Raw genomic sequence first — 25,942 nt, forward strand, 5'->3', positions numbered from 1 at the left:
ATCTTAGTAATAATTTTTATTTTATTTATTGCTTATGTATGCTTGTGTAAGTATGTTTTTTGTTGTTGTAAATAAATACAATGTAAAAAACCTTGTTTTTTGTGTACCTGTTGGCCGCTTACTTGTCTCTCTCTCTAAGGTAAATACTGCTCCCTGTTGGTCATTACTGGGAAATATTCATGATTTACATTTTCTTAAATTATGAGGCTCGAATATTTAGCGCTATAATGTGTAATAAATATGTATATACTGTATAATGCGACTACATGTTGGTGTATTGTATGTATTATTATTTTCCATTATTTGTGCAAGGTCTAATATAAATATAGGTTAGGTTAGGTAGAACTTTATTGATTCCTCTGGAGGATTCTATATTATATTTATTTATTTCTTATGTATGCTTGTGTAAGTATGTTTTTTGTTGTTGTAAATAAATGCACCTGTTGGCCGCTTACTTGTCTCTCTCTCTAAGGTAAATACTGCTCCCTGTTGGTCTAATATAAATTATTATAATTATATTCTTAGAATATAATATTTAGATAAAACATATTGAGATAAAATGATCAGCAGGTAATGTATTATATATATTATACATTTTTTCCGGGTATTAAGATTAGGTCATGTTAGGTAGATTAAACGGCCACAAAATAAAATCATTTTAATTGCCTCTTTTTTTTTTAGACTTTATAAATCCAGATTAAAACAATTGTTTTATGATTATTTTTTGTAATGTATATGCTTTTAATTTATTCAATGTTTTATATTTATTGCTACATGTTTAACCACGTATTTTTTTTATTTTTAACTGTAATGGTGGATTAAAGTTTAACCTTTACCCAATTCTTATGCAACAAATGTAAATTAATATAGATCTTAAAGACTGTTTTAGTCTTTGTCAGATACTTTAAACAGCTATGAGGATTTTTTTTTAATCATTTTTCCCAAATCTGTTGATGTTTATATAATCAAATTATATAATCATACTTTTGACAAAATGTTGCCTCAAAAAAATACATTTTATTTTGTTTAAAGTCCACAAACAAATGCAATGTGAAGCTGTTGCTATTTTTAAATAATCTGAAAACTAAATCTGATTAAATCAAAGTATACCCAAGGAATACTGACAAATCGTGCGCGCGTTTCTGAAATCCAAGCGTGGCGTGGAACGCTCACGAGAACGCGCACCGGAGTCTTGACGTCACTGAGGCGCCCTGACTCTCCAGAGCCGCTACCGCTGGAGAAAAGATGGCAAAACCAGATATACGTCCAACGAATTATTGACAAAAATACTTCTCATCTTGTGGCGAGGAGGTCCATCCGACAGAGGATCCAGTAGACCTGCTGACCTGATCGCCAGCAGACACGGAGAAAAGGTAGTTTGTTTGGAGTATTTTTTTTTTACTGCTGAATAACGTTTTCATCTGCCGGATAAAAAAAAAGGTTTTGCTTGACCACGTCAGACGTCGGTTAGTCACATCGGTATTTATCACAATTATTTTTTTCTTGCATTATTCGGAAAAAACAAGTATGAAATGTAGAGAACCTCCAAATGAAAGGCAGGGGAAAGGTTTGATATGGGTGTCTCCTAAAAAGAACAGCTTCCAGGTCTGTTGTCCAGATCGTATAAACGCTACAAAACGGTTGTAATAACGCACAAAAACAACATAAAACGAAGAGTAAACGTTTCTTCCTCGTTGAGTTTAATGTTATGTGTTTATTCTCGGTTCACACGGGGGGGATTTTTCCACGGACAATCCCCTTTTTTTTCCTCCTCCCTGGCTAGTTACGCTACGGATCGTCAGCAAATACAGCGGAAAAAAAAGGGTAAAAAAAAACAACTATGCTAGAATCGATATATTGGCGTAAATCACGACAGTTCAATCAGTTATTGCTCAACACCAGCACAGACGGGGGTATTTGAGGGCGTGTGTGGAGGTGAAAATGTCAGCGTTTAACTGTTAGCTGGAGCGTTAGCCGTTAGCAAGGCCACGCAGACTGGCCACTTGTGTGTGTGTGTGCCGTGGAGATGCTGCCGGGAACACACACGTACGTACCTGGAGACCACATCAAACCCTCTCACACACAGCATTAACACAACAATCCGCTAGTCACTAACGACAGTTCAGAGTGTATTTACGTTTTCAAGAATTGTTGCAGAACTGGATACATCTTTAATATTGACAATATAATGGAGATCTGCTGTCCAAATAAAACAGTCGTTTGTATGTTGAAATTCACGTTTGAAAACACCTGGGTTATAATAGCAAACCATGGTGGAATCTGATATTTTTCCTGTGCCAAAAATACAAATTCCTCAACGGTAACATAAACCAACTTTGTTAACCAGAAACCAGATGTCGTCTTTGCCCGACCATCCATTTAAGCTCAACCGTTTGCATAAAGGCAACACCTGTAGTTTAATTTTTGACTTTAACTAACTGCTCAAATCTGTATGTTTCTATTTCTAGAGATTGATTTGAGTCCAAACGTTTGCTCATATTAAGGCCACTTAAGGCAAAGACAAAGTTTAAACATGTTTACTTTTGGATGTGCCGCTTCCTCACGTTTTCAGAAAAAAAAGTGCCAATGTTAGGGGCTGTGAAATCTATTGAACCAGCTGGAAAAACAAGTGATAACTATTTGTTGTTGTTTGTGTGTCTGCTTTCCTGTATCCTGACTTTAAACTGCAGTACTCTTTCTATATTGTTATTCTTGGATCGAGAGGTTTTTGTTTCGTGTAATCTTTGTTTTGATATAGTACTTTAGGAGTTTTATCTCGTAAACTAGTTAAAGAAGAAAGTATAGAAGTGCTTAAAATGTGTATTATAAATATATATATATATATATATATATATATATATATATATAGGATCATGTGCATTTTTTTTGTGAATGTTTCATTTCAATTTTCCGACTTTTGAGATTTAAGATGAATTCTGAAGTAAAGCACTAGATGTACATTGCATATTAAATTTTGAGACGACAAAAAAGAAGCAGTCAGCTCTAACTAATGATGATGCGTTTGTTACAGACTGGAAGGCTCCGGATGCAAGAGGTCTATCTGCACTATTGCTCACTGAAGCGGAAAAGCCATGAACATTTGGATCCTCCTCTGTAGCTAAGGCTGACAAACGCATTACCCCGATTAGTCGAAGGTCACAGAGTCCAGGCCACCATTGAAAACTCTTCAGGTCATTCACTAGTTCCTGCTGTGAATTTCATCCTTCACCTTAGTCAACATGTATGGTAGCTCCCGCTCTGTTGGCAGAGGGGATGCCAACCATAGCGGCGCAAGGGATACAGGAGGCTCCGGCTCTCAGGGATCTGGCCGCTCCCCTCGCCTCCCCCGCTCACCCCGGATGGGACACCGTCGAACCAACAGCACGGGGGGCAGCGGAGGAGGCCCTGGTGGCCCCGGAGGCAAGACCCTTTCCATGGAGAACATCCAGTCTCTCAACGCGGCGTACGCCACCTCAGGACCAATGTACCTCAGTGACAACGAGGTCGCCATGGCGGGTGATCATCTTCCCAAAAGTGGCGGGACAGTGACGACCATGGGGCGACAGAGGGTGACCTACGGGTCTAGAAGCAACAACAGTGGAGTCGTGGCCGCCAGCACGCCCAACATTTCCACCTCAGTGCCTGCCAATGCTCTGCTGCCCGCTAGCATGATGGGAGGGGATGCTCTGGCTTTTGGGGACCACCACATGGCCTCCACCGTACCACATTCTCTAAGACAAGCCCGGGACAACACCATACTCGACCTTCAGTCTCAACTGAAAGAGGTACGTCAACGTCATTTTATCCTCTCTAATGAACCTTGTCTTTATTGACCCTGTTCATAATGCCGTAGGTTCTGCGGGAGAATGAAATGTTTCGAAGAGAAGTGGAGGTGAAGGAGAGCAAGCTAAGTTCCTCCATGAATAGCATCAAGACCTTTTGGAGCCCAGAGTTGAAGAAGGAACGAGCTCTTCGCAAAGATGAGGTTTCCAAGATAACGGTGTGGAAGGAACAATACCGCGTCATACAGGACGAGGCTCAGGTTAGTAGTGCTGCTACTAAGACTCACTGGTACTCTTCACACATTTGTATTGAATCCTTTTTTTCTATGTCGGCTGGATGATGGTTGGTAAATAATCCTCTTAAGTGCTGCAAGATCCTCCAGCTTAACAGATGAAAACATCTAAAGGATGCCGTTCAGTAGGTTCAGTTTGGCCTTATTCACTTCTCTGGAGAATCATTAAGTATTCTCGTCTACTAAATGAATCACAGTATTCAAGTGCTGTTTTGAATGTGGTACTGTTTGTCCATGAAAGGTTTCAAACTGATTTGACACTTAAATGAAGCCATGAGTGACTGAGCGTCTTTGGTAATAAACAAGCTGTAAATAATTAACTGTTTAACATGAGCGACGAGGGCATCTCACATTCAACTGCAACTTGAGAGGATTATTACTATTGTCTACATGAACGTCCAGGCGAAAGAAGAGTGTCCATTTACCCTATTATTGATCTGATTTTTCTGTGAACAGCCACAAGTACATTCCAGTCAGCATAAGCAAGGCTTTTGCTCCTGTTATTTATAGTGTAACACATGACTGGCAGCAGAATCAACATTCGATTTTCTGCGTCACAAGAGTTAACACACACACCGAGGGCGTCACCTCAGGTTTCAGGCATCCTGACATGTGAGCAGGAATATTCAATTTTGGGAAATCACGAGGAGTTGTGTGGATTAGGGAGAGATAAAACAACAATACTGAATTCATTGGTGATTTATTGGTATTTCCTAATAATGGACCATTTTCTCTTTGTGCGTCAGGTTTTCTTTTGGTCGTCAAGGAAGGATTTTATTTTATTACCTCTGCTAATGGTCCTTGTTTTCATCAGCGTCTGGCCGTCCATCTGTTCTATTGAAATTAAATCTGCAGGAAATGTTGATAATGGGACAGGAAACTCATGATGCAGGTGATGTTCTGGATTTAAATCTTCATTTGTGAAGCCAGCATTATCCACTTGTATGGCCGCGAACTGATGGTCACGAGCCCAGCTACAAAGATTGAATAATGTTGTTGTAAAACAGCAGATATAATTGAATCAATCAATTCAATCAACTTTCATGTGACTTTTGGTGATAAAATGAACTGTTATTGGTCACTCACCATTGTTACAGTTTCTAGATAAGATTGAGTTGAGGTGCTTTACCACCGCAGTTCATGGTTCAATTCCCATTCTGTCTGTTCTGTTTTAATTTCTAAATAATGGAAGTTGTTACAGAATTTTGTTGTGTTGTTGGTTTTATATATCCATGTGAAATTAGATTGTTGGCAGAGTTGTGTACTTTGGCAGCGCTTTCCTAGTTTTGCTGGTTTTTATCTTTTCTGCTAAAGAATTTAAAGAAGCTATAGAATTTCCTTAAAATGGAACGAACCTCCCATTTTACAGTTATCAAAGTCGACATTTAAAATACATAAACGTACAACAAATTAACATTAAATAGTATTAAATGTGATTTTAAGCCGACTCTTTCTAAGAACTAGATGGACTCACTGATTTAATCATTTTAATATTAATAATACATTTTATCTAAAGGCGCCTTTCTGAAAACTCAAGGTGCTTATCATTTTAAACTGCGACGCGCTTTAAAACATAACGAAAAACAGAAATAAAAAGTGTAGAAAATGGCAGAAATGGTGGAGAAAATAAATAAGGTCCATTAGGCAGTAAAAGATAATGTTTTTGAAGTAGTTGTTTTACATTGAACAGAAAAACATTTGAAAGTGCTACAGTTTTGGTGCAGCTTTCACAATTTCAATTTCATTGAATCATGAATTTCTTGGTTCACTTCTGCATTCAAACCTAGATTTGCTGGGACATGTTGTGACTGGGAGCTGAAGAGAAACGTGTGAACAAGTCAATCTTTAATGGCTAACACTTCACAGTTCACCGTTTAGTCAAATACAGGCGTGCTAATGAAAAACATAGTCTTTGTTGCACTGTGATTCTTAATGAAGGGTCTGAACCCCTTTTTAAATTGCCACTCTGCTCCCACACAGACTCCCACTGTGGACTAATTCCACTAATGCGCGACTAGATCGCAGCTAATCAGCAGTTGCTGTAATTTAAAGATGTCTACTTTCAGATGTCAACTTCCACCTCGCAAGCCGGCACAAACCTGCGTGTCCTCATTTAACCGATTAACCAGGGACGATGTTGTTGTTTTTTTGGGGAAAACCTGGCTCGCTTCGCCAAGTCTCTGGTGCGTCACGCTGAGCTATTTGTCCGTGTCATCCTTCGTGACAAGTGACTGCTTGCTAGTCCGTGTTGGTGTTAAAAAACATGTCTCATTATTTGGATCGTGAACTCCGGCAGACTTTTAATGCCCGACGGTGTTTTTTTTAATCATCTGTCCAGCGCTGTGGAAGATATTGCTTTAATTGTCTCTTTTAAAAAACCAGCGTCGTCGTCTCCCATCTTGTGTGCATTCTGTTTGCTAAATCTGGCAGTTATCTCTCCCCGGGCAGGGAGGGTGTAAATATGGGCTAAAGAAAGGAGATGTGTGTGTGAAGAGGGGTGGTTGATCTGTACAGAAGTGAGTCAGCCTGAGTCACGAGGAGGAAGAGGGTTTACAGGAAGGGAGGGCTTGCGAGAGGTGGAAGTGTTGGAGGGAAAGGAGCAGCTAAGGTAGACGTCAGGGAGGAGAGAAGAATGATGAAGAAGACGGGAAGGGAGGCTGGAGAGAAACAAAGGCAGACGCTGTCTTGTCTCTTTGTTCGCTCGTCTGAAAAAGGCTCTCAGCTGGTTCAAGCCAGAGCGTAACACACAACCTTGTCATAGTATCTTTCTGCAGCGAGTCCTTCTGTGTGTGTGTGTGTGTGTGTGTGTGTGAGAGAGTGGCGTCAGATGCCACAAACAATGCAACACAACACTGGCCCGATTGTGTTTCAGCACTTGTGTTTCACTGGGTCTGCAGTAGAACGTCTACAATGGCCGAGTGTTGCCAGTGCGTCTGTCTGTGCAGCTCCCGGTTTCTGAGGAACGTACTCATCTTGGATCGATTGTCTTGAAGCAGTGGAGTAAAGTCTGTCATCGTAATTGTTGCGCACAGAACCTGCCGGGTACACAGTACACCATCATTCACCTCCTTTAACCCCGGTTCTGACCGCTATGTCCGTCTACATTATTAAGTATAATTATATTATTATGTAGTATAATTATAATTATATAATTATCTGCATTATTATTATTATTAAGGGCTGCAAACTGTTCATAAGTAAATGTCTGTCTGGTGTCTTAATCTCCTTATACATATGTATTGGTATAATATCTCACAGAGAGCAGTATTGTATGTAACCACACAATTAAAAATTTTTTTTTATATTAGATGAGCCATTGAATCTTAATTGTATATTATTTCTATCATTTATATTGTATAAGATGTTATTGTTAAGCTTTGACAATGTTGTATTTTCATAATATCTAAGCGAATCTACACATTAGTTTAGCCTCGGTTAATAGAGGAGTAACATAGTTTGTTTGGAATGTTCATTTTAATCCTGTATATCCAGTTCATGCAACTATGTGTCAAATTCTCAATATTATATTTTGTTAACAACGGAAGAATATTTTATTTATATATACATACTTTCATCCCATGTTGCACTGACTATTTTGTTTATTAATGTGTATATTATTCTATTTTATGTCTATCTTCTTTTATTATTATTTGTTTTATCATCCTCTGTGTTCACAAAATACAAATTTGAAACAGCCAAAAAACATGATGTGTATATTGGCAATAAATACTTAAAAAGGCTAATGAAGCTCTTTCTTATTCTGATATTTGAGCACAAATCCATGTTTAATGTGCTTTAATACACACTTAGCATCATGCTATTAGAGCCTTTGGAAACATCAGAATCAGACACTTTATTGCCAGTTTTGTAAACACAACATGGTTAATATAAACAAGATAACACACAAAATATGCAATTCTGCGACACCTACAAACTTAACTCTGATGGTGAACTTTTCTTTTCCTCCCCAGCACCTCCAGATGACGGTGCAGGCCCTCCAGGATGAGCTGAGAATTCAAAGAGACCTGAACCAGCTGCTCCAGCAGGACCCCAACGGCCAAGGTCGTGACCTGGCCCTTTCATCCGAACCGACGGAGGAGAACTACAGACGGCTCCAGGCCGAGTACGAGAGGCAGGCCAAAGAACTCTTTCTGCTCCGGAAAACGCTGGAGGAGATGGAGCTGAGGATCGACACGCAGAAGCAGACCCTGGGCGCCAGAGATGAGTCCATCAAGAAACTTCTGGAGATGTTGCAGAGCAAAGGTTGGTGGAAGCCTCGGAACCTTTTAAAAGTTTTTAAATAAGCACAAACAAAACAAAGGTTAACAAGCAACTACAGAAAGATGCTTTATATCCCTTCATTATAAGAATTATTCTGTGCACATGATCTTAGGATCAGAGAACTTTCATTCATAAATATGTGTAGATGATTAGGAGTCCATTTTTATGTTTGTTCTACAAAAAGCGTTTATTCTTTTTAACCCTGCATACAAAGACTAGCTGTTAAATATCCCATGATACCTTCACAGCATTGGATTATTCCTTATCTTTCCCTTGTTTTTGTGAATAATTCTTGTTTTTCATTTCTGTAAGGAAACAACACAACATGAAAGGAAAACGGCGATGAAAGCCATGTGATTATTTTGCTGTTCAGATCATTATCTTTATCTTATGTTTTTTGGATCACAGACTCTCACACACACACCAGCCTCTTCATATAAAGTAGAGTAGAAGTTACTGTGTAATGGCAAAGTAACTAGATTTTGATCATTTAAAAGTTGAAAACATCTATCATTGTGATTTATAAATTATTTTATTGAATGTTTTGTGTATTTGAAAAGTTGTTTACATAGACTAGGCATTTCAAACACCTGTGTTTTACAATGAGTTTAATGAAAAGGAATTTTGAATGGAATAAGATATAAGATTCCCTTTTAAAGTCTGTTTGGTAAATAAACATTTTTCAACCCACCACCAAGAGAGCAAAATGATTTTAGCCCCTTGTCTGATTGAGTTTGAAACCGCTGTATCAAAACATTGGAAAACATTCTTGAATAGGGCTTTTATGCCATAATAAGACATTAATTTCCCAACTTTTGTGATGGTCCAAAGCATTCTCAGATGTATCCTACTAATTTAAGATCAGCTGGAACATTATCAAAAGTTAATATGTATTATCTTTAGTTACAAGAAGTGAATTAATGGAAAGACATTGAACGATTAACAAGTGTTTTTCACAGAAAATAATAATACAAATTTCAGATCCATTTTGTTTGATGTTGTTTAAATCATATTTGTAAAATAAAGTTTGCGTTAACTTCTCAAATCTCTGTTCCAGGACAGTCTGCGAAGGCATCCGAGGAGGACCAGGAGCGTACGAGAAGACTGGCGGACGCAGAGATGCATCGACACCATCTGGAGAGCCTGCTGGACCAGAGGGACAGAGAAATCGGCGCTCTCAGAGAAGTAACGTCTCATAAAAGAGGGTTAGCTTTAACAATTGGTTGTAAAACAAATCCTTCCTGTCACAACAGGAGCTGCACCGTCGATACGAGGCAACTCCAGAGTCCACCAAAACCAAAGCTCTACAGACCGTCATCGACATGAAGGTGAGGATCTGTAATGAGAGGAGTTTCCATGCACTTCAGTAGGTGACGGACGTTTTGAAATCATACTCAGGATGCTAAGATTAATTCAATGGAGAGAAACATGCGGGACATGGAGGAAGAACTGCTCATGCTTAAGTCAAACGGACTTCTGAGTTGCGAGGAGCGCCAGGAGGAGATGAAGCAGATGGAGGTGTACCGCAGCCACACCAAGTTCATGAAGAATAAGGTGAGACACAGAGCAGATGCTTCCTTAAAATGGCTTTTGCTCAGTTGTTTCTCCTCACTCAGATGGAGCAGGTGAAACAGGACCTCTCTCGGAAGGACACTGAGCTACTGGGTCTGCAGACCAAACTGGAGACCCTCACCAACCAGTTCTCAGACAGCAAACAGCACATCGAAGTCCTCAAGGAGTCTCTGACTGCCAAGGAGCAGCGAGCGGCCATCTTGCAAACAGAGGTAGGCTCAAATATTCCTCCTTCTACCTTCAGGAATGTGCTTCCAGTAACACACTGGTGAAGGAATGCTCGCCTCTTCCTGCCAACTTTTGGAAGCAGAAGCATTTTTCCACCTCAACCGAAGACAAGTTTGAGTTAAAATAAACATGTAAATGTAATCGGAGTGACTTTTTACTAGGTGGATGCCCTGCGGCAACGACTGGAAGAGAAGGAATCCACTCTGAATAAGAAGAGCAAACAGATACAGGAGGTGTCGGAGGAGAAGGGAACTCTCAATGGAGAGATCCATGATCTCAAAGACATGCTGGAGGTCAAAGAGCGGAAAGTTAATGTGCTGCAGAAGAAGGTGATTTGGACATGTCCGGTCTCCACAAGAGACCATGTTGTCTATTTGTGACCATTAATCTGATTTTTTTTTTTTGTTCATAGATCGAGAACCTGCAGGAGCAGCTCAGGGACAAAGAGAAGCAGATGAGCAGCCTCAAGGAAAGAGTCAAGTCCTTGCAGACGGACACGTCCAACACGGACACGGCACTCACCACACTGGAGGAGTCTCTCGCAGAAAAGGCGAGTGAAGGCGACGGCTAAACGCTCAAAAGACATTAACATCAGGGTATATTAACGCACCCTCCCCCCCCCCAACAGGAACGCATCATCGAGCGATTAAAGGAGCAGCGAGACCGAGATGACAGAGAGAGGACGGAGGAGCTTGATTCCACCAAGAAGGAGCTCAAGGAGCTGAAGGAGCGACTGAGTCTGCTGCAGGGAGACCTGTCGGACAGAGAGGTGAGGAGTTATGCAGCTCTGAACAAGATGGTCGCCTGGAAGAATTCTGCTTCTTTTTAACTTAAAGCTATTTTGTTGTTGTTTTTATCAGGGTTTATAATGTAGATAAATGGATATATTTTGTCTTCAATCTCTTGATGTCAGATGTTAACTTCAGTTCTCTCACGTGTCCAGACTTCTCTCTTGGACCTGAAGGAACATGCGTCCTCTTTGGCCTCCTCAGGACTCAAGAAAGACTCCAAACTCAAAAGCATGGAGATCACACTCGAGCAGAAGAAGGAAGAGTGTATCAAACTAGAAAATCATCTAAAAAGAGTAAGTTCCTGGTTTCAAATGCACATTCATGCTCATCATGTAGTGCAGCTGCTCTTGTTAAGTAGCTAAGGCCTTCTGACATTTCTTCTGGCATTTTCTAGGCTCAAAATGCGGCACACGAGGCGCAGGCCAACACCGAGCTGGCCGAGCGCATCAGAAACCTCGAACAGGAAGTGGGCCGCCACAAAGAGGATTCTGGGAAGGCGCAGGCTGAGGTGGACCGCCTGCTTGAGATCCTGCGGGAAATGGAAAATGAGAAGAATGACAAAGACAAGAAAATCGGCGAGCTGGAGACGTAAGTGACAAATGACATGTTTAGCTTTTCTATTCTCATCTTTAGTGCCATGACGTTTGAAAATAGAAGCGTTAAAAAAGCCTGTGTTGGAACAATGATACATACACGAGTGGAAAAGCTCAAAATTGAATTAATATCTTGTGTTTTTTCAAGTTTAAATCTCAATCCTTAATAACTGCCATTAGTTTGACCTCCAGTGATCCAAGCACACCTTTCCCCCTCATCATCATCATCATCATCATCATCATCATCATCATCATCAGTTTCTTCTTGATGATGCTTCAGTATGTTACCATAGTAACTGTTGACATTAGCTGTGACGACAAGCACTTTGCTGTCATGATGGAAAAAACTGGTCCGGAGAAATTGTTGGGTCTTAATTTATACGACAGTGAACAACGACTATAATGAGGAAATATTGGTATTTATGTGCTCACACTCTTCTCCCATATAAACCTCCTCCATGCTTGAACCTGTTTTTCTCTTTCACTGCTTTCTCTCTGTTCAATGGAAACCCTTCACCCTGCCAGTTTGGCCTCCAGGTTAGTACTCTAGATCTTTTGCCGAGTCCTGCCCCTCTTTGTCCCTTCCTCACCTTACCTCGCTTTCTGTTCCTCCTACACACCTGCCTTTTATTTATGGTTTTCACTATATTGTTTTTTTTAATTTGAGGGTTTTTACCGTGTAACAGAGCTGTTGTAATCCTGGTTTTAATTTAGCAAAATCTCATCCATTCAACCGTTATCCTCACGTTTGACCATTGGAGTTGTATTTGTCTTTACAGGCAGATGAAAGACCAGACGAAGAAGGTCGCGTCTCTGAAGCACAAGGAGCAGGTGGAGAAGAGCAAGAACGCTCGACTCATGGAGGAGGCCCGAAAGAGGGAGGATAACATGTCGGAGACTTCACAGCATGTGAAGGTGAGGGTCTTCAAAGTGTTTCGAGTCAAACCACATTCTCTTTACTTTGATGAGAAAATAATAATGATGAAATTGGAGCAAAAATAAGCAGTTGAAACTGTATAAGACTTTAGGTGTCTCAGTGTAAAACATTGCTCTTGTGAGCAAATGTATCTCATTGTACATTCTCAACATAAGTTTGATAATCATCTCTAGAAAAACAGTGATTTCAGTGGGCGGTGCTTAAGCACATTTTCTAATGCAAATATTTCAATGAAAAGAGAGTTTTGTACAAACAGACGCATACTAATGATAATAAAGGTCCAAGATCTATTTATGACACATTAATTCCCCTTGAAGATTATTGTTGGAATTTTGTTATATGCCAAAGGTGGCAATGTATGTAGAGCTTTAGCATTTACTATTCTATACCCTTTCTGCCTGTTGTGCTCTAATTATTACTATATAAAAAGTATTAAATTAAACTGAGAAAACAAATGCAGAGCAATTTTATTAGGTCAAGTGAAACCACAATATGGGGGTATATGAAAAGCTTGATGGGTTCTTTTTTAGTTCCTTCCCCTAGTTATTCAAGAGGTTCTAGATGCTATATAATAAATGCAAATAAGAAATGGGAGTTAAACTGATATCCTGTTTCAAATAATTTATATTATTCCGTTCATTTCTCTTCTTGTTGGACGTGCTACAGGACTCCCTGCGTCAGAAGTCCGAGCGCATCGAGGAGCTGGAGGAGGCCCTGCGAGAGAGTGTTCAAATCACTGCTGAGAGAGAAATGGTTCTCGCCCAGGAGGAGGCTGCAAGGTCACTCCAGGAGAAGCAGGTACATGCACATGCGCACACAGAGGCATCATTTTTAAACCACAGCCTCAAACCTAACAGTGGCTATAGTAAAGCTTGTAGTTATTTCTCTCATCTCTACGTCAGTGCAGTGTTTCCAGACTGTCACACGTGTATCTTGTAAGCTTGCTATTTAAAGTTCAATGATTTAATTTGTGGGCACATTCCTACCCTACTTTGAAAACAAGGGTGTCGACAACGTAGAGCTGTGAAATACAAAACGCCAAGTTGTGACTGAGATTTCTCATTTAACCTGTGATGTGAAGTTTTTGCCTCTGATACTTTCTTGCTGCTGTTCCTTTTGTGTGTATTTGCATAGTTTGGGGTCGACCCAGGTGAAACACTGCACTGTGGGGTTTGCCATTCTTTACCTCCTTCCTTCCTTTCTTCTTTTTCTTCTCATCTCTCTGGGTTCTTTCATCTTTTCCTTGTCCTTTTTCTCTTTTCTCTCTCTACAAATCGCCTCTCAGACGTACTCACACAAACTAATGCATGAGTCCAACCTCGCCCACATAAAGTGGTCAAAGGTATGATTCCAATCTGTGTACGTGTGTGTGTGTGTGTGATTAACCCCATCAGCCACTAACACTCTCCAGGGTGTCTAAATAACAGCAACGCTGCTATAATACATGCCATCAACAATGATCACTGCTTTTGTAAAAGCACCAATTTGGTTTTGATGTCAGTATTGTTGCATTCAATTATACAGTTTTGCTGTTTCCAACCAACACATTCACCTGTATGTTGATGTGTACCTGCCGTTTGCTAAAGTGCTCAACCTGAATGATCAAGAGAAGACTTTCTCCTACTTCTTCCTCACTCTGTTTTCCTAATATTACACTCAATAAAAAGAGAATGTAAATTTAGGTCAATTTTATTTGTGATATTTTTTTTTCCCACTGAGAACTTAAAAAAATATACTTTAGTGGTGGGAAAATATTGGTACGACACTATATCTTGACCTCCGATATGATTGGTTTAAGCAGAAATATTTAGATCTCTGAGTTATAAGGAGCATTTTACCGTGTATCGAAGTGTGAGGTTTTTGCTAAGACACAGTTCAAGTTGCTTTGGAGATCTGTTGGGCTGAAACTGATGCTAAGACGGTTAATAGTCAAATCTATTGTACAAAAAAACAAAGAAGCACATTGAAATGAAAAATATTGGCAAATAAAATAGTTTATTAAGCTGAAATATAACATAAGTCTATTCAAACCTTCATGAAATGTCGCTTCTAGAGAATCTTTCAATCCTCAATATTCTCTAGAAACAAAAAAAAGAATAAAAACAACATTTATTGGTTTAATTTATTTAATTTAAAACTTTACCTATAATTTAAAGTAAAATGTATGTTTGTGTGGTCGGATCACCATGTAATACGCTTGAAATAATTTTGAAATTGGATCACACAAGCATTTTTAAACTACTAACAATAGGGCAATGTAGTTAAATAATACATTTATAAACGAGTTAAAAAAGTAAATGAGCTTCTGGAAGATCTGGCCGTCAGTTGACCTCCCCACTCACACGGCAGCCTCTCTCTGTTCTCATTTGTGTGGACGTCTGTGTTGTCAGATGGAGGAGCTGCTGGGGGCCATGGAAAAGGTGAAACAGGAGCTGGAATCCATGAGAGCCAAGCTCGCCTCCACCCAACAGTCCCTGTGTGAGAAAGAAGCGCACCTGACGACCCTGAGAGCCGAGCGCAGGAAGCACTTGGAGGAGGTGCTGGAGATGAAGTAAGAGACGGTCTCCTTCCTGGTTTATCGACCCACCGCTCTCAGAATGTCGCCCCAGTGTGGCCCTCCTCAGCGGGCGGGGCCCCCCCCAGTCGCATGAATAATAAATGATGATGAAGCCATTTACCGGTGTGGTTAAATGTTACTTCTCTCCCACCCGCCAGGCAGGAGGCACTGTTGGCAGCCATCAGCGAAAAGGATGCCAACATCGCCCTGCTGGAGTTGTCCTCGTCCAAGAAGAAGAAGACGCAGGACGAGGTGTCTCTGCTGAAGCGTGAGAAAGACAGGCTGGTCCAGCAGTTGAAGCAGCAGGTGAGGAGACGAGCAGGCAAATTAAAACAACAGCTGCATGTTTAGAGACGCATGAATGAAGGAGTGCAGTGTTTGTCATTTGATGGCGTGGAGATCACTGAGGGTATCAGAGGCTCGTGTGGAGAAGGTTCAGGAGGGCGATGGTTTCGACATGTGGAGAGACGGTGGATGTTAGAAACAGTTAAAGGACTAGACTAACTGTAGAGATTTTTCCTTAGGCCTGGTCGCTTTTTACAGGTTGGTGGAGCTGGTCTAGAACAAGTTAGACTTTTTCCAGGCCATAAAGTCTTCCATGGAACTCTTGATAAACGATAGAAAAAGGTTCTCTTGTAGTCCAGTCTGATCAGAGGCATGTAATGGAGGAAACAAATGAGGGAAAGACTAAGTTATTAAAGCTTAATCCAATTAATTAAAAGTAATACAATTTTTATATTATTATCTTTTTTTGTTCAACTTTGAAACTGCTTTTTTAAATGATTAATTCGATTTATAAATGTCTTACTTATGAGCCTTCGTCATAATCTCGTTTCTCTAAATAAATAAAAATGTATATGAGTGGTTAGCGCCTCACAGCAGGAGGGTTCCTGGTTTGCTTCCAGGTTTGGGAGGGAGTCAACTTGTGACCTCTGTGTGGAGTTTGTATGTTCTTCCTGTGTTGCGTAGGTTTACTCCGGGCACTCCGGTTTCCTCCCACAGTCCAAAAACATACAGAGGTTGATTGGGAACTTTGGGAAATTGTCTGTAGGTATGAGTGTGTGTGAATGGTTGTATGTCTCTGTGCCCTGAGACAGACTCTCGCCAAAGAAACTGGGATAGACTCCAGCCCCCCACGACCCCTATAAGGGAATAAGCAGCAGAAAAAGATTGGATTTTTATGTCATAACATGGTTGCATTAGGTCAAGGTTTTTTGGGGGGGAAACGTCAGTTTTGAAAATGTATTTTGATAACTTTCATGATATTAAGAGCAACAATGTGTCACTCATGAGCTTCAGTAACATCATCAGGTCACAACTGATCTCTTTTCTTCAGACTCAAAATCGAATGAAACTGATGGCCGACAACTACGAGGACGAACACCTGAAGACGACGCCTGACCAGACCAATCACAAACCCTCTCCTGATCAGGTGACCTTTTCTCTCCGCGATTCCTTGGTCGAAAGCAGAGACTCTTTCCACAGCAGAGACTAATCCGACTAACGAAATATTCCTCTCTAACGCTGCGCTGGGCTAACGTTGATGCTAAAAGGATGATGAGGAGGGTATTTGGGCGTAGCCAATCTTTTGCCCTCCCCCCTCTCTCTCTACCATTTTGTTCAGAAGGGTGAGCTCCTGTCAAAAAACCCACGTCGTGAATGTGGCATGTTTGTTGGACGTCATCTCGCTGTTTCTCCATCTCATTCAAATCTTGGTCTTGAATAGTCACTGTCGCATGCTTCCCACTGATCGGATCGTTCTGTCCTCTTGTCGGAGCCAGAATTAATTTTCACGCAGGATCAGAATGGATACAGACTCGATCACGCCGTCGCCGTTTTCTTTTTCTTTCACATTGAGTTCTGTCGTTTATGTCGTGTGATTTTCATGGTTTTCCATATTCTCTGTGAAGAGACCGGAGTTGGCGAGAGTAACTCCTCTTCCTCTCTTTACGTTCACAGATGATCGCCCCTCTTCTAGCTCTGTCCCAGAACCGAAGTAAGCTCAAGCTCTACATCGCCCACCTGACCGACCTCTGCCATGACCGGGACCCCAGCATCCTCAGCCAGCTCACCCCGCCGGCCCACTATGACCACAGTGACCCGGACGACTGGGAGCAGGAGCTCCAGAAGATGAGTGTGGAGCAGGTAACTCCTGGTGGCTCTGAGAGGTTTCCTGTAGAAGAGACAATTCAAAGGGTTTGATAATGATGTTTCAAATGTTGAAGTCTTCCTCTCCAAGATGGAGTAAGTCCCTCATCATGTTTTAAAGTTATTACTTTATAAAGTTCTCCCCCGTCTGAAATCTCAGCAAACAAGAGCTTACAAGAGTGAAGTCTATTATGATGTAATAATGGCTTCACTCCTCCTCCAGCCAGCTGTAATAACGCCCGCTTTGTTTATACAACAAGTCACTTGGAGGTGGAGACTTCCAGGATTGATGACGAGCAGTGACGAACCCTGCATTGTCAGTGGGCGGGGCTTAAGCACATTTTCTCTTTTAAATATATAGATATATGAAGATGCATAATATAAGTATAGATTTATGCATACATGAACACTCTTGATCCTCTTAATCACAATTATAGTTTCTGGACTATAAACCATACTTTTGGTTTCGAACACAATAATGCGGCTAATCCATGGATTTTTAAGGAATAGCAGCCTCCAGGAGGCGCTCTAGCAGAGGGCACAAGAGCGAGAGAATGTGGTAAAGAGGGTGAAAGTTTCCAGAAAAAGTAAAAGAGGAAAAGAATAGTTTGATTTTGATGGAAAACGCACAGAAAAATGTGTTTGATGCAGCTTTTAAAGTTAGAGGTGGTTCATCTGGCAAAGGAAACAGAGACACTGAAACTGTTTTAGTTTGTTTTCTTTTTTTATCAGGTCGTTTTACTGCCGTGTTGCCAGCACGGTTCAAAACATTTTTTGATTCAACATTAAAAAAAATTATTTGCACTAATTACCTAAGTTATAACATGGGCAACAAGATGTGGCATCTATGTCTATATATATATATATATATATATATATATATATATATATATATTCAAGATGACGTGGCAGTTGCTGCCTTGGTGGTTAGTTCCATTTATTTATTTTTAATCAATTATTCATTACTCATTTATATGCTCAAGTCTCTCACTTAATTTATTGAGTTTAATTTTTCAAATCTCCTTATTATATTCACATTATTTCATTTTTACATTCTGTCATACCCTATACCTCATATATGTTACACAACACTGGCGATAAAAGTTTTCTGATTCTCATGTACTTTTCAATTTAGTTGGTTGTTTTTCCACCAGTTTCATAATCATTCCTGATACCCATCGCCGGCGCCCACATGATGTAGTGTTTCCTGTGCGTTAAAATAGACGTGTGGTCCCTGCATGAGTGTCTCATTCCCATCGTTCTCTCTGCTGCAGTTGGAGAAGGAGCTGGAGGTTTGTGAGCGAGAGAGCGGGGAGCTGCAGGAATACGCCAACTCTGTGCTGCAGCAAATCGCCGACTACTGCCCGGACATCCTGGAGCAGGTCGTCAACGCGCTGGAGGAGTCCTGTTGACACCAAGAAACCCCCCGTCCTCCTCATTTCATCTTCCGGCCACGTTTCCATTCTGTATGCTGGGACTCTTGTCAGTCACAAAGCTATTGTTTATCGTTCACCTGTTATCTATATAGGAGAGGATATATGGAACTGATGTTTGCTTCAAGGCCAATCAGAAATGGTCACTTTATGAACACAAAATTTGATAATTGCTTTACAAAACGATGCACAAATGAGCGTCCGGTGAATGTGGGTTGATGTCACGCTTTAGCACAAAGGGGCGGAGCCTCGGTATCAGCAGGAATCTCTCGATAAAGCACAGGTTCTGCACCTTTCTGGTTCTTTATCTACTTTCAATGTCATCAATTGAAGTGTCACACATATTTAGATCAGCCTCGAGGGAGTTCTTACTTCAGAGGTTTAGAGTTGAACAAAGTGGATCAGAGAGAGAGAGGGGGGGGGGGGCGCATCTCCCCCACCCTGGTATTGATACAAGATGGTTTTGCACACGTCCTTCTGTTATGATGTATGCAAATGTTTCTGTTGAGAACGTTCTAGTGGCCTTGGCGCATGCACAGATCAGTACTGGACCTAACGGAGGCGTCGACTCTGTAATCTTTGGTGCTACGGCATGACGTAAGAATCTACAATCGGATCCGCTGATCATCGTTTCTGAAAATACGACTGAAAAATAAGTGTTGACCCTCGTGTTGTCGTCATCCGGTCACGACGAGCGACCGTTTTTACTTTGTATCTTCAGGGCTGAGGTTTCTAACGACCTTTAACAAGAGTCTCCTTTTTCCACTGATCGGTTTGTAAATACGGTGATATTTAAGCGTGCCGTAACTCAAGGTAACTAAGTGGAAGGTGTCGTGCGTTCTTTCAGAGAAAAAAAAGAAGAAAAAAAAAGAGAAGTGCAGTTTTATTGTGTCTACTTTTGTCTCCGGGACAAATGTGTGTGTGAGTGTGTGTGACAGTACTGCCATAACTTGCAGAAGGTCCTGTTCTATAAAGATGAATATATAAATATAACACATATATATGAAAATATGTTTACTGTGGATATGCATTGAATGTTTGCACAGAATCTAGAAGAGCGAGCCGCTCCGAACAAAAATAGGTTTGGTGGAAGTGTCAAAAATACTAGTGTCAAAACGTGTTTGATGGGGGAGGATTTTTTTTTTCCTTTAAAAAAAAAAGAAGAAACTTATTTTTTTTGTATGCATCTTTTCAACATGGTGTTTGTAAATGTATCTCAAGTGTGAAGGTCTATCTGTTCCCACGTCTGTCTGATGATGTGGGTGCCTGAGAAAATAGGCGTCCACCCACGTTAAAACTCTCCCAGCAGTCGCTTGACTTGTATCTTATTTTTTTTACTTGGGTTGAGCGCAGGAATCTGGTCTCCCTCGACTCTGGCCTGCCCCCCCACTCACCCCCCCTGCCCTTGCCTTAACGTCTCATCCTGTTTTCTTGACTCTACTGAGGAGCCGACTTAAGGGTCTGCCTTTGGTCAGTCGTGTTGTTTCTTTCCTTTCTTTGGCATTTGTAAAAACAAAAAACGAAAGAAAAAAAAATCAAATAAATTTCCTGCCTTCAGCCTGTTAATGTAACAAATTAAAAATGTGTAAAAAGAAAATCCGACATGTTTGTGAGTTCATTGAATTTTGTATGTATGTAAATAAATAAATTATAAGCCTTGTTTGTGTGGTTTTCATTCGTTCAGTTAATCAAAGAGGAAACCATCACTAAACTACACCTTCAGTAGCTGTAGGTAAAGAATTTAAATGATTAATTTGTGTTATGATTACAAAATAGTGTGTTAACAACAAGAAAGACATTTTAAAAGGTCAACAAAAAAAATATGAAATAAGTTATAAGGAGTTAAGATAAGATAAATGACTTCTTTAAAGTTAGAAAGCAAACTGAAAATATTTTTAATTTCCAATAGTAGTAGTTATAGAACATTTAACATTAAAACATTTTAATTAAAGAATATATCAGCAATATATAGCAGTCAAAAAAACGTTCTGCTTTTCCTAGAGAATCATTTTTATTTTATATTTGAGTTATTGTTGCCATAAAAGATAAGGGCCTACATTTATTAGCATCGTCTTAAAATAATATATTAAAATGTGTGAGGCCACTCTGATAAGGATTCTTAAAATATCTAAAATAGTTTAGTGTATTAACTAATATTAGTTATATATTAAGTCAATTATTAAGCTTAAATATATATATTTTTTAAATATATTGGTGAAAAATTAATGGAACATACTAACTTTTTTAAAATAATTTTAAATAATTCTAGTGACTTGTGATTAATGTTGAATGAACATTATATTTAAAAGACAATGTAAAACAAAATGATAAACATCACATCGGGATCATTCTTTTGAAAAGAAGAGCAATCTCTCAATTAACTTTTTATTGTCTTTTTCAGCATATTATACACAAAATAAATGTGACTATTAAGACTCGGTTTTTTTTACAGAGGGAAGACATTTCAAATGGCACCCAAAAACTGCACAAGCCATAGAATTCAACAAAAAAAAAAAGAAAAGAAAATGCACAGCTGTTATTTTTTTAAAGACTACAAATAAAACAGACAAAAATGAAACATATTTGCCATCTTCATTCATAAATATCACTACTGTATGAATATAAAACAATCTTAAATTACTGCTTTTTTCCCGCCTAAAAAGAAAAAAAAAAAAAAACATCCGTGACTTTCTAGCTGGAAGATCGCCCGGAGAAATGAACAGTTTAAGACAAGTTGCATAAAAACGTTGGCAGCTGAGAACTTGAGATTTCACTGCATTTGTGTCGGTGACACTTCGGCTACGTTCACGTTACCTTGTTAAGACTAGTATTGGCGTGTTTGGGACACAAGTACAGTAAAATACATTTATTTCAGTCTCCAAATATAAGAATTGATGAGACTGGGTCCACGTTAAAATACGCCTCTATGCCGTTTTGATGTTCATTTTTAAATACTTCACCATGATATACACGTTTAAAAATAAGTAGTCCCTAATTATACAACCTTCATTTTTTACTAGTAATGTGAACGTAGCTCGAGCTGAATCACGCCTCTTCTCAAATATAAAGCAACTATACATGGATAAACAAACATACAGGAGTGATCCACCCACTTCAATTTGAAGTACAATTTTGTTAACAACAGTCATTTAATACAAAAAAATAGCGGTTACGTAATTAAAAAAATACATCGGCCAAATTCATTCTATCAAAACGTCAATCCAGCGTTTGTGTTAAGAAGTTAAAATGCCTTTTTTTTAAACTCTGCGACGACGCATCTCTATGGACTCATAAAAATATGCGATCTAGTATTGAGAGATAGGCACTCCTGTGTTGGACGGGTGAGGTAGCTAGAGAGTCGGAACTGTACAGAGAAAAACGATGCATATTCGGGAGAAGAAGAACCGTTCGTGGGTGTTAAGAGAGAACTTGTAAGAAGGTAGCAAGACAGTCCCGCCCGAGGTCTTCACCTCACCCTCTCGCTCTCGGTCATCTGCCACAGTCCCAGGTTCAACACTTTAAGGCACGGGAGCTGCGTTATTCTCTCCAGACCCCTCTTGGTGATCTTGGTGCAACCGTACAAGTCAATCCCCGTCAGCTGGCTCAGGTGGTCCGCGATCAGCTCCAAGCCCTTGTCCGTGATGCGCACGCACTGTCCGATGTTGAGGGTCTTGAGCTCGTGCATCTGCCGCACCATCCGGTTGATGCCGTCGTCGCTGATGTGGCACGAGCAGAGGGACAGGGACTTGAGCTGGTACAGGCCCTGGGCGATGTACGCCAGGCTCTGGTCGCCGATCTTGTCGCAGAAGGACACGTCCAGGCCGCAGAGCCGCAGCGAGCCCATGGCCAGGTGCATGATGCCCGTGTCGCTGATGTTGTCGCAGGAGCGCAGGTTCAGGCTGCACAGGTGGGTCATGTGCGAGAGGTGGATCATGCCGGCGTCGGAGATCCCGCCGCAGAAGCTGAGGTTGAGGACCTTGAGCTTGTTCAGACCCTTGGCCACGTGCTTGAGGGAGAGGTCCGTCAGCTTCTGGCAGTCCTGCAGGGTCAGCTTCTCCAGGGAGAGGCAGCCCTCCGCCGCGCTCCGGGTCATCCCCGACAGGTGACCGATCCCCACGTCGGACACGTGCCTGCAGCTCCGCAGGTTCAGGCTCTTGAGTCTGTGCAAGCCCCAGGCGATCAGCAGGAGGCCGGTGTTGGTGATGTTGCTGCAGCCGCCCAGCTCCAGCACCTCCAGGTTCTTCAGGTACTGCGCGATCCGGCCCAGGCTGGAGTCGGTGATCTGCTTGCAGAGGCTGAGGTTCAGCACCCGCAGGGACGGGATGTCCTGCACGAAGGCATGTCCGAGTCCGTTGTCCGTGAGGTTGAAGCAGCCGCACAGGTTGAGGCTCTCGATGTGAGGCATCCCCTGGATCACGTAGCTCAGACTTCGCCTCAGGCTGAGGATCTGCACTTTCTTAATCCCGCGGGTCTGCAGGCTGGGGAAGAGGGACGGGTTGGCCCGGCGCAGATGGAGCTTGGCTTCGACCCCCCTCCACACCGACTTGTGGTAGGACGCGTCCCTCCAGGCCGCGCACACTTGGGCGACTCTCCCTTTGTCTTTCACGTCCAGGTAGCTGAAAATAATGGCCAGGATCTCCGGGAAGAGGCACGAGATGTGCGTCTCCATCTCGAACATGGCGGTTGCGATCGTGGCTCTTTTTGAGCGGCTTATGGTCGTGGAGTCTCCAGGCTTCGCTCGCGGAAACTCTGCTGCCCCCCCAAAAACTTGCCGTCTGTGGCTACACAAGGCTAGCTAGCTAGCTAGCATGCGAGCTAACCGTAGCACGCGAGCGCAGCGACGAAAACGAGAAAATCCTCCATTTCACATGATCGGCGTCCGCTGCGATCTGCGGAGAAATAATCCGAATAAACACCAAAAGTCTGGGCTCGGGGGCGGGGAGGCCGATGGGAGAAATTCCACTCGCACTATTTACCTTACGAGCTAAGCTAACGCCGTTAGCACCGTCGGCTCCGCGGTCGAGGAGTGAACGTCCGAGCCTCCTCATCCACAGCGAGCCCGGGACACGAAACTCATCCTTTTTTTAATTCCAGATAATCGTCGGTGGCATTTTCTTTTTTTTGTAATGGTGGGTTATTCTCTCGCGAACAGACGCTGGCTCGTATAAAGCGGCTCCTCAATAAACTGAAGCCAGTAGCGTCGTAGCAGCAGGAGCTGTGTTCAATAGGCTAAGCCGCTAACCAGCGACACGTAGCGGCGGCGCGAGGGAACTGACCGACTCTTTAAAAATACAATAAACAGAAAGTAAGTAAGTAAGTCATTTTTATTTGTATAGCGCTTTTCCAGACCAGGGTCACAAAGCGCTTAAACAATCAAAACAATATTCAATAAAGTATATACTTTAAAGGTCAAGATAAAACTGATAACACAACAGGAGTTCCAGAAAATCAAGGAAAAGCCTGAACAAATAAAAACGTCTTAAGATGTTTCTTAAAGGTCTTTTTTAAACCATCTTTTTATCTGCCAGACCCATAATGCAACATATTTATATGGATGACTCCTATTTAATTTATTGTATTTTAATGTATTGTACTCTTTTATTTCATTCGTATTATTTCATTTTTATATTCTGTAATGTCACCACAACAAATTCACACTTGCAATAAAAGTACTTTTGCTATTTTCCATATATATCTATGTGTCTATATCTATATAAATGGAAATATCTATATATATTTTGATTGTTAAAGCTCTTTGTGACCCGGGTCTGGAAAAGCGCTCTATAAATATTACTTACTTACTTACATAATACATAAATACATTTAAATAATTCAAGAAAAAGTCATTTTAAGACAACTCGTGCCCCTGAGACCCGAATCCGGATGTGGATCACTTGGTTCAGTTTTTCGATTCCCTGTTTTGTGTTTTATCTTTTTTTTTTTGTTATCCGTAATGCAAACACCAAAGAAAATGTTGTCTTAAGAACACTTTAACCTAACAATATTTCCCCCTGTATAAATCTCTAGTTATATTAAGCTTTTTATTGTGACCGAGGTGTGAGAAGATTAATAGAAGATTCATTTATATACAGCCATATGCAAGACATATTAATCCTGCTTAGTTTGTGTGTTATCTTCTCGTCTTGTTTTCTTCCTCTCATCCGGGTTCGTGTCTCGGGGGCAGCAGCTTAAGCAGGGAGGCCCGGACTTTCTTCGCCACAGCTACATCGTCCAGTTCTTCCCGGGGGACCCCAAGGTGTTCCCAGACCAGCTGAGAGACGTGTCTGTTATCTTATTTAATTGATTTATTCTGTATTGCCACCAAAACAATCATTTTGCGCTTAGAACACTGGCAATAAAAGTGTCTTATTCTGATATCTGTCATGTTCCACTTTTATTTTGTATTTTCACTCCCTACTAATAGCACCAGGGTCACCAACAATCAAGAGTGTTCCCCTACTTCAACCTCACTATACAGTACCTCTTTTATTTTTGCTTTATTTGAGTGTTGTCCTGGTTTATTTGCGAGTGTTTTAACAGATTTTACATTTTACGCTGATATATTGGACTCTGCCTTTTTCTATGTTATTTAATACATTTGTAATTTAGTCCAACATTTCCAACATTTTTTACAAGATCCTTAAACCTCAACTAATGTGTTGATTTAAGTGTGTCTTGAATCGATGTTAAACTCACAAAATGTTCTTAAGCCCCACCCACTGAAAAATGCTTCATTTTTCTGGAGATTAAATCTTGTTAACCATAACCACACCCACTCTGCTTTGATTGGTAAAGCATCAGGATTTGTCACCATGTGTCTTCAATCCTGGAAGTCTCCACCTCCAAGGGATGTGTTGTATAAACAAATTATTAGAACATAACGCTCTTGTAACCTCTCGTCTACCGAGATTTTAGACGGGGGAGAACTTTATTAAGTAATAAGTTCAAAACATGGTCATGATGAGAGACTTACTGCATCTTAAAGAGGAAGATATATTAGTAAATAGTGTGGGAATCCTAAAAAAGTTTGTGTCTGTGATTTAACGTAAAGAACAGTATACGGGTTGTAGCCCCAAGTGTTATGGGGTTGAACTTAAAACTGCTTGGCAGGCAAAAATAATGATTTAGATAATAAAATTGATGATGAGTTTGTTTAAAAATGCCTTTTTTTTAACGGATATATGAAACTTTTGTAGATCTTATTCTAATTGGGACTTTCCAGATATGAAGAAATTGTCTGTGTTCTTGGTAAAAATGGCAAATAGAATTACTATCATTACCACTATGTCTGTTGTAATCATTATTATTACTACAGTAACAGTAAAAA

General features: G+C 40.7%; 2 protein-coding genes across 4 annotated transcripts; one reads left to right on the forward strand and one right to left on the reverse strand.

The window, feature by feature from the left end:
• The first annotated feature begins 1,194 nt into the window (after positions 1–1,194).
• erc1a (ELKS/RAB6-interacting/CAST family member 1a) lies at positions 1,195–20,275 on the forward strand. Of its 3 annotated transcripts, XM_087796769.1 has the most exons (21): positions 1,195–1,373; positions 3,032–3,785; positions 3,854–4,042; positions 8,047–8,338; positions 9,414–9,541; positions 9,610–9,684; positions 9,755–9,910; positions 9,973–10,140; positions 10,318–10,485; positions 10,569–10,706; positions 10,785–10,925; positions 11,100–11,240; positions 11,342–11,535; positions 12,320–12,455; positions 13,144–13,275; positions 13,763–13,819; positions 14,868–15,028; positions 15,193–15,340; positions 16,371–16,466; positions 16,994–17,179; positions 18,457–20,275. In XM_087796769.1, exons 2-21 carry the CDS (start codon positions 3,240–3,242, stop codon positions 18,592–18,594), a joined length of 3,390 nt encoding a protein of 1,129 aa, XP_087652895.1. In that variant the 5' UTR covers positions 1,195–1,373; positions 3,032–3,239; the 3' UTR covers positions 18,595–20,275. The 3 variants fall into 3 exon arrangements, with proteins under 3 accessions (XP_087652895.1, XP_087652896.1, XP_087652897.1); XM_087796770.1 differs by lacking the exon at positions 13,763–13,819 and having other exon boundaries at positions 1,197–1,373; XM_087796771.1 differs by lacking the exons at positions 13,763–13,819; positions 18,457–20,275 and adding an exon at positions 16,588–16,662 and having other exon boundaries at positions 1,197–1,373; positions 16,994–17,136.
• Positions 20,276–20,963: 688 nt separating this feature from the next.
• fbxl14a (F-box and leucine-rich repeat protein 14a) lies at positions 20,964–23,814 on the reverse strand. The gene is made up of 2 exons (XM_087797111.1): positions 23,592–23,814; positions 20,964–23,504 (listed from the first exon to the last, which is right to left on the reverse strand). Exon 2 carries the CDS (start codon positions 23,291–23,293, stop codon positions 22,082–22,084), a length of 1,212 nt encoding a protein of 403 aa, XP_087653237.1. The 5' UTR covers positions 23,294–23,504; positions 23,592–23,814; the 3' UTR covers positions 20,964–22,081.
• Positions 23,815–25,942: the final 2,128 nt, after the last annotated feature.

This window comes from Callionymus lyra, chromosome 8 (assembly GCF_982586985.1).
Source record: "Callionymus lyra chromosome 8, fCalLyr1.hap1.1, whole genome shotgun sequence".
Lineage (NCBI taxonomy): Eukaryota > Metazoa > Chordata > Actinopteri > Syngnathiformes > Callionymidae > Callionymus > Callionymus lyra.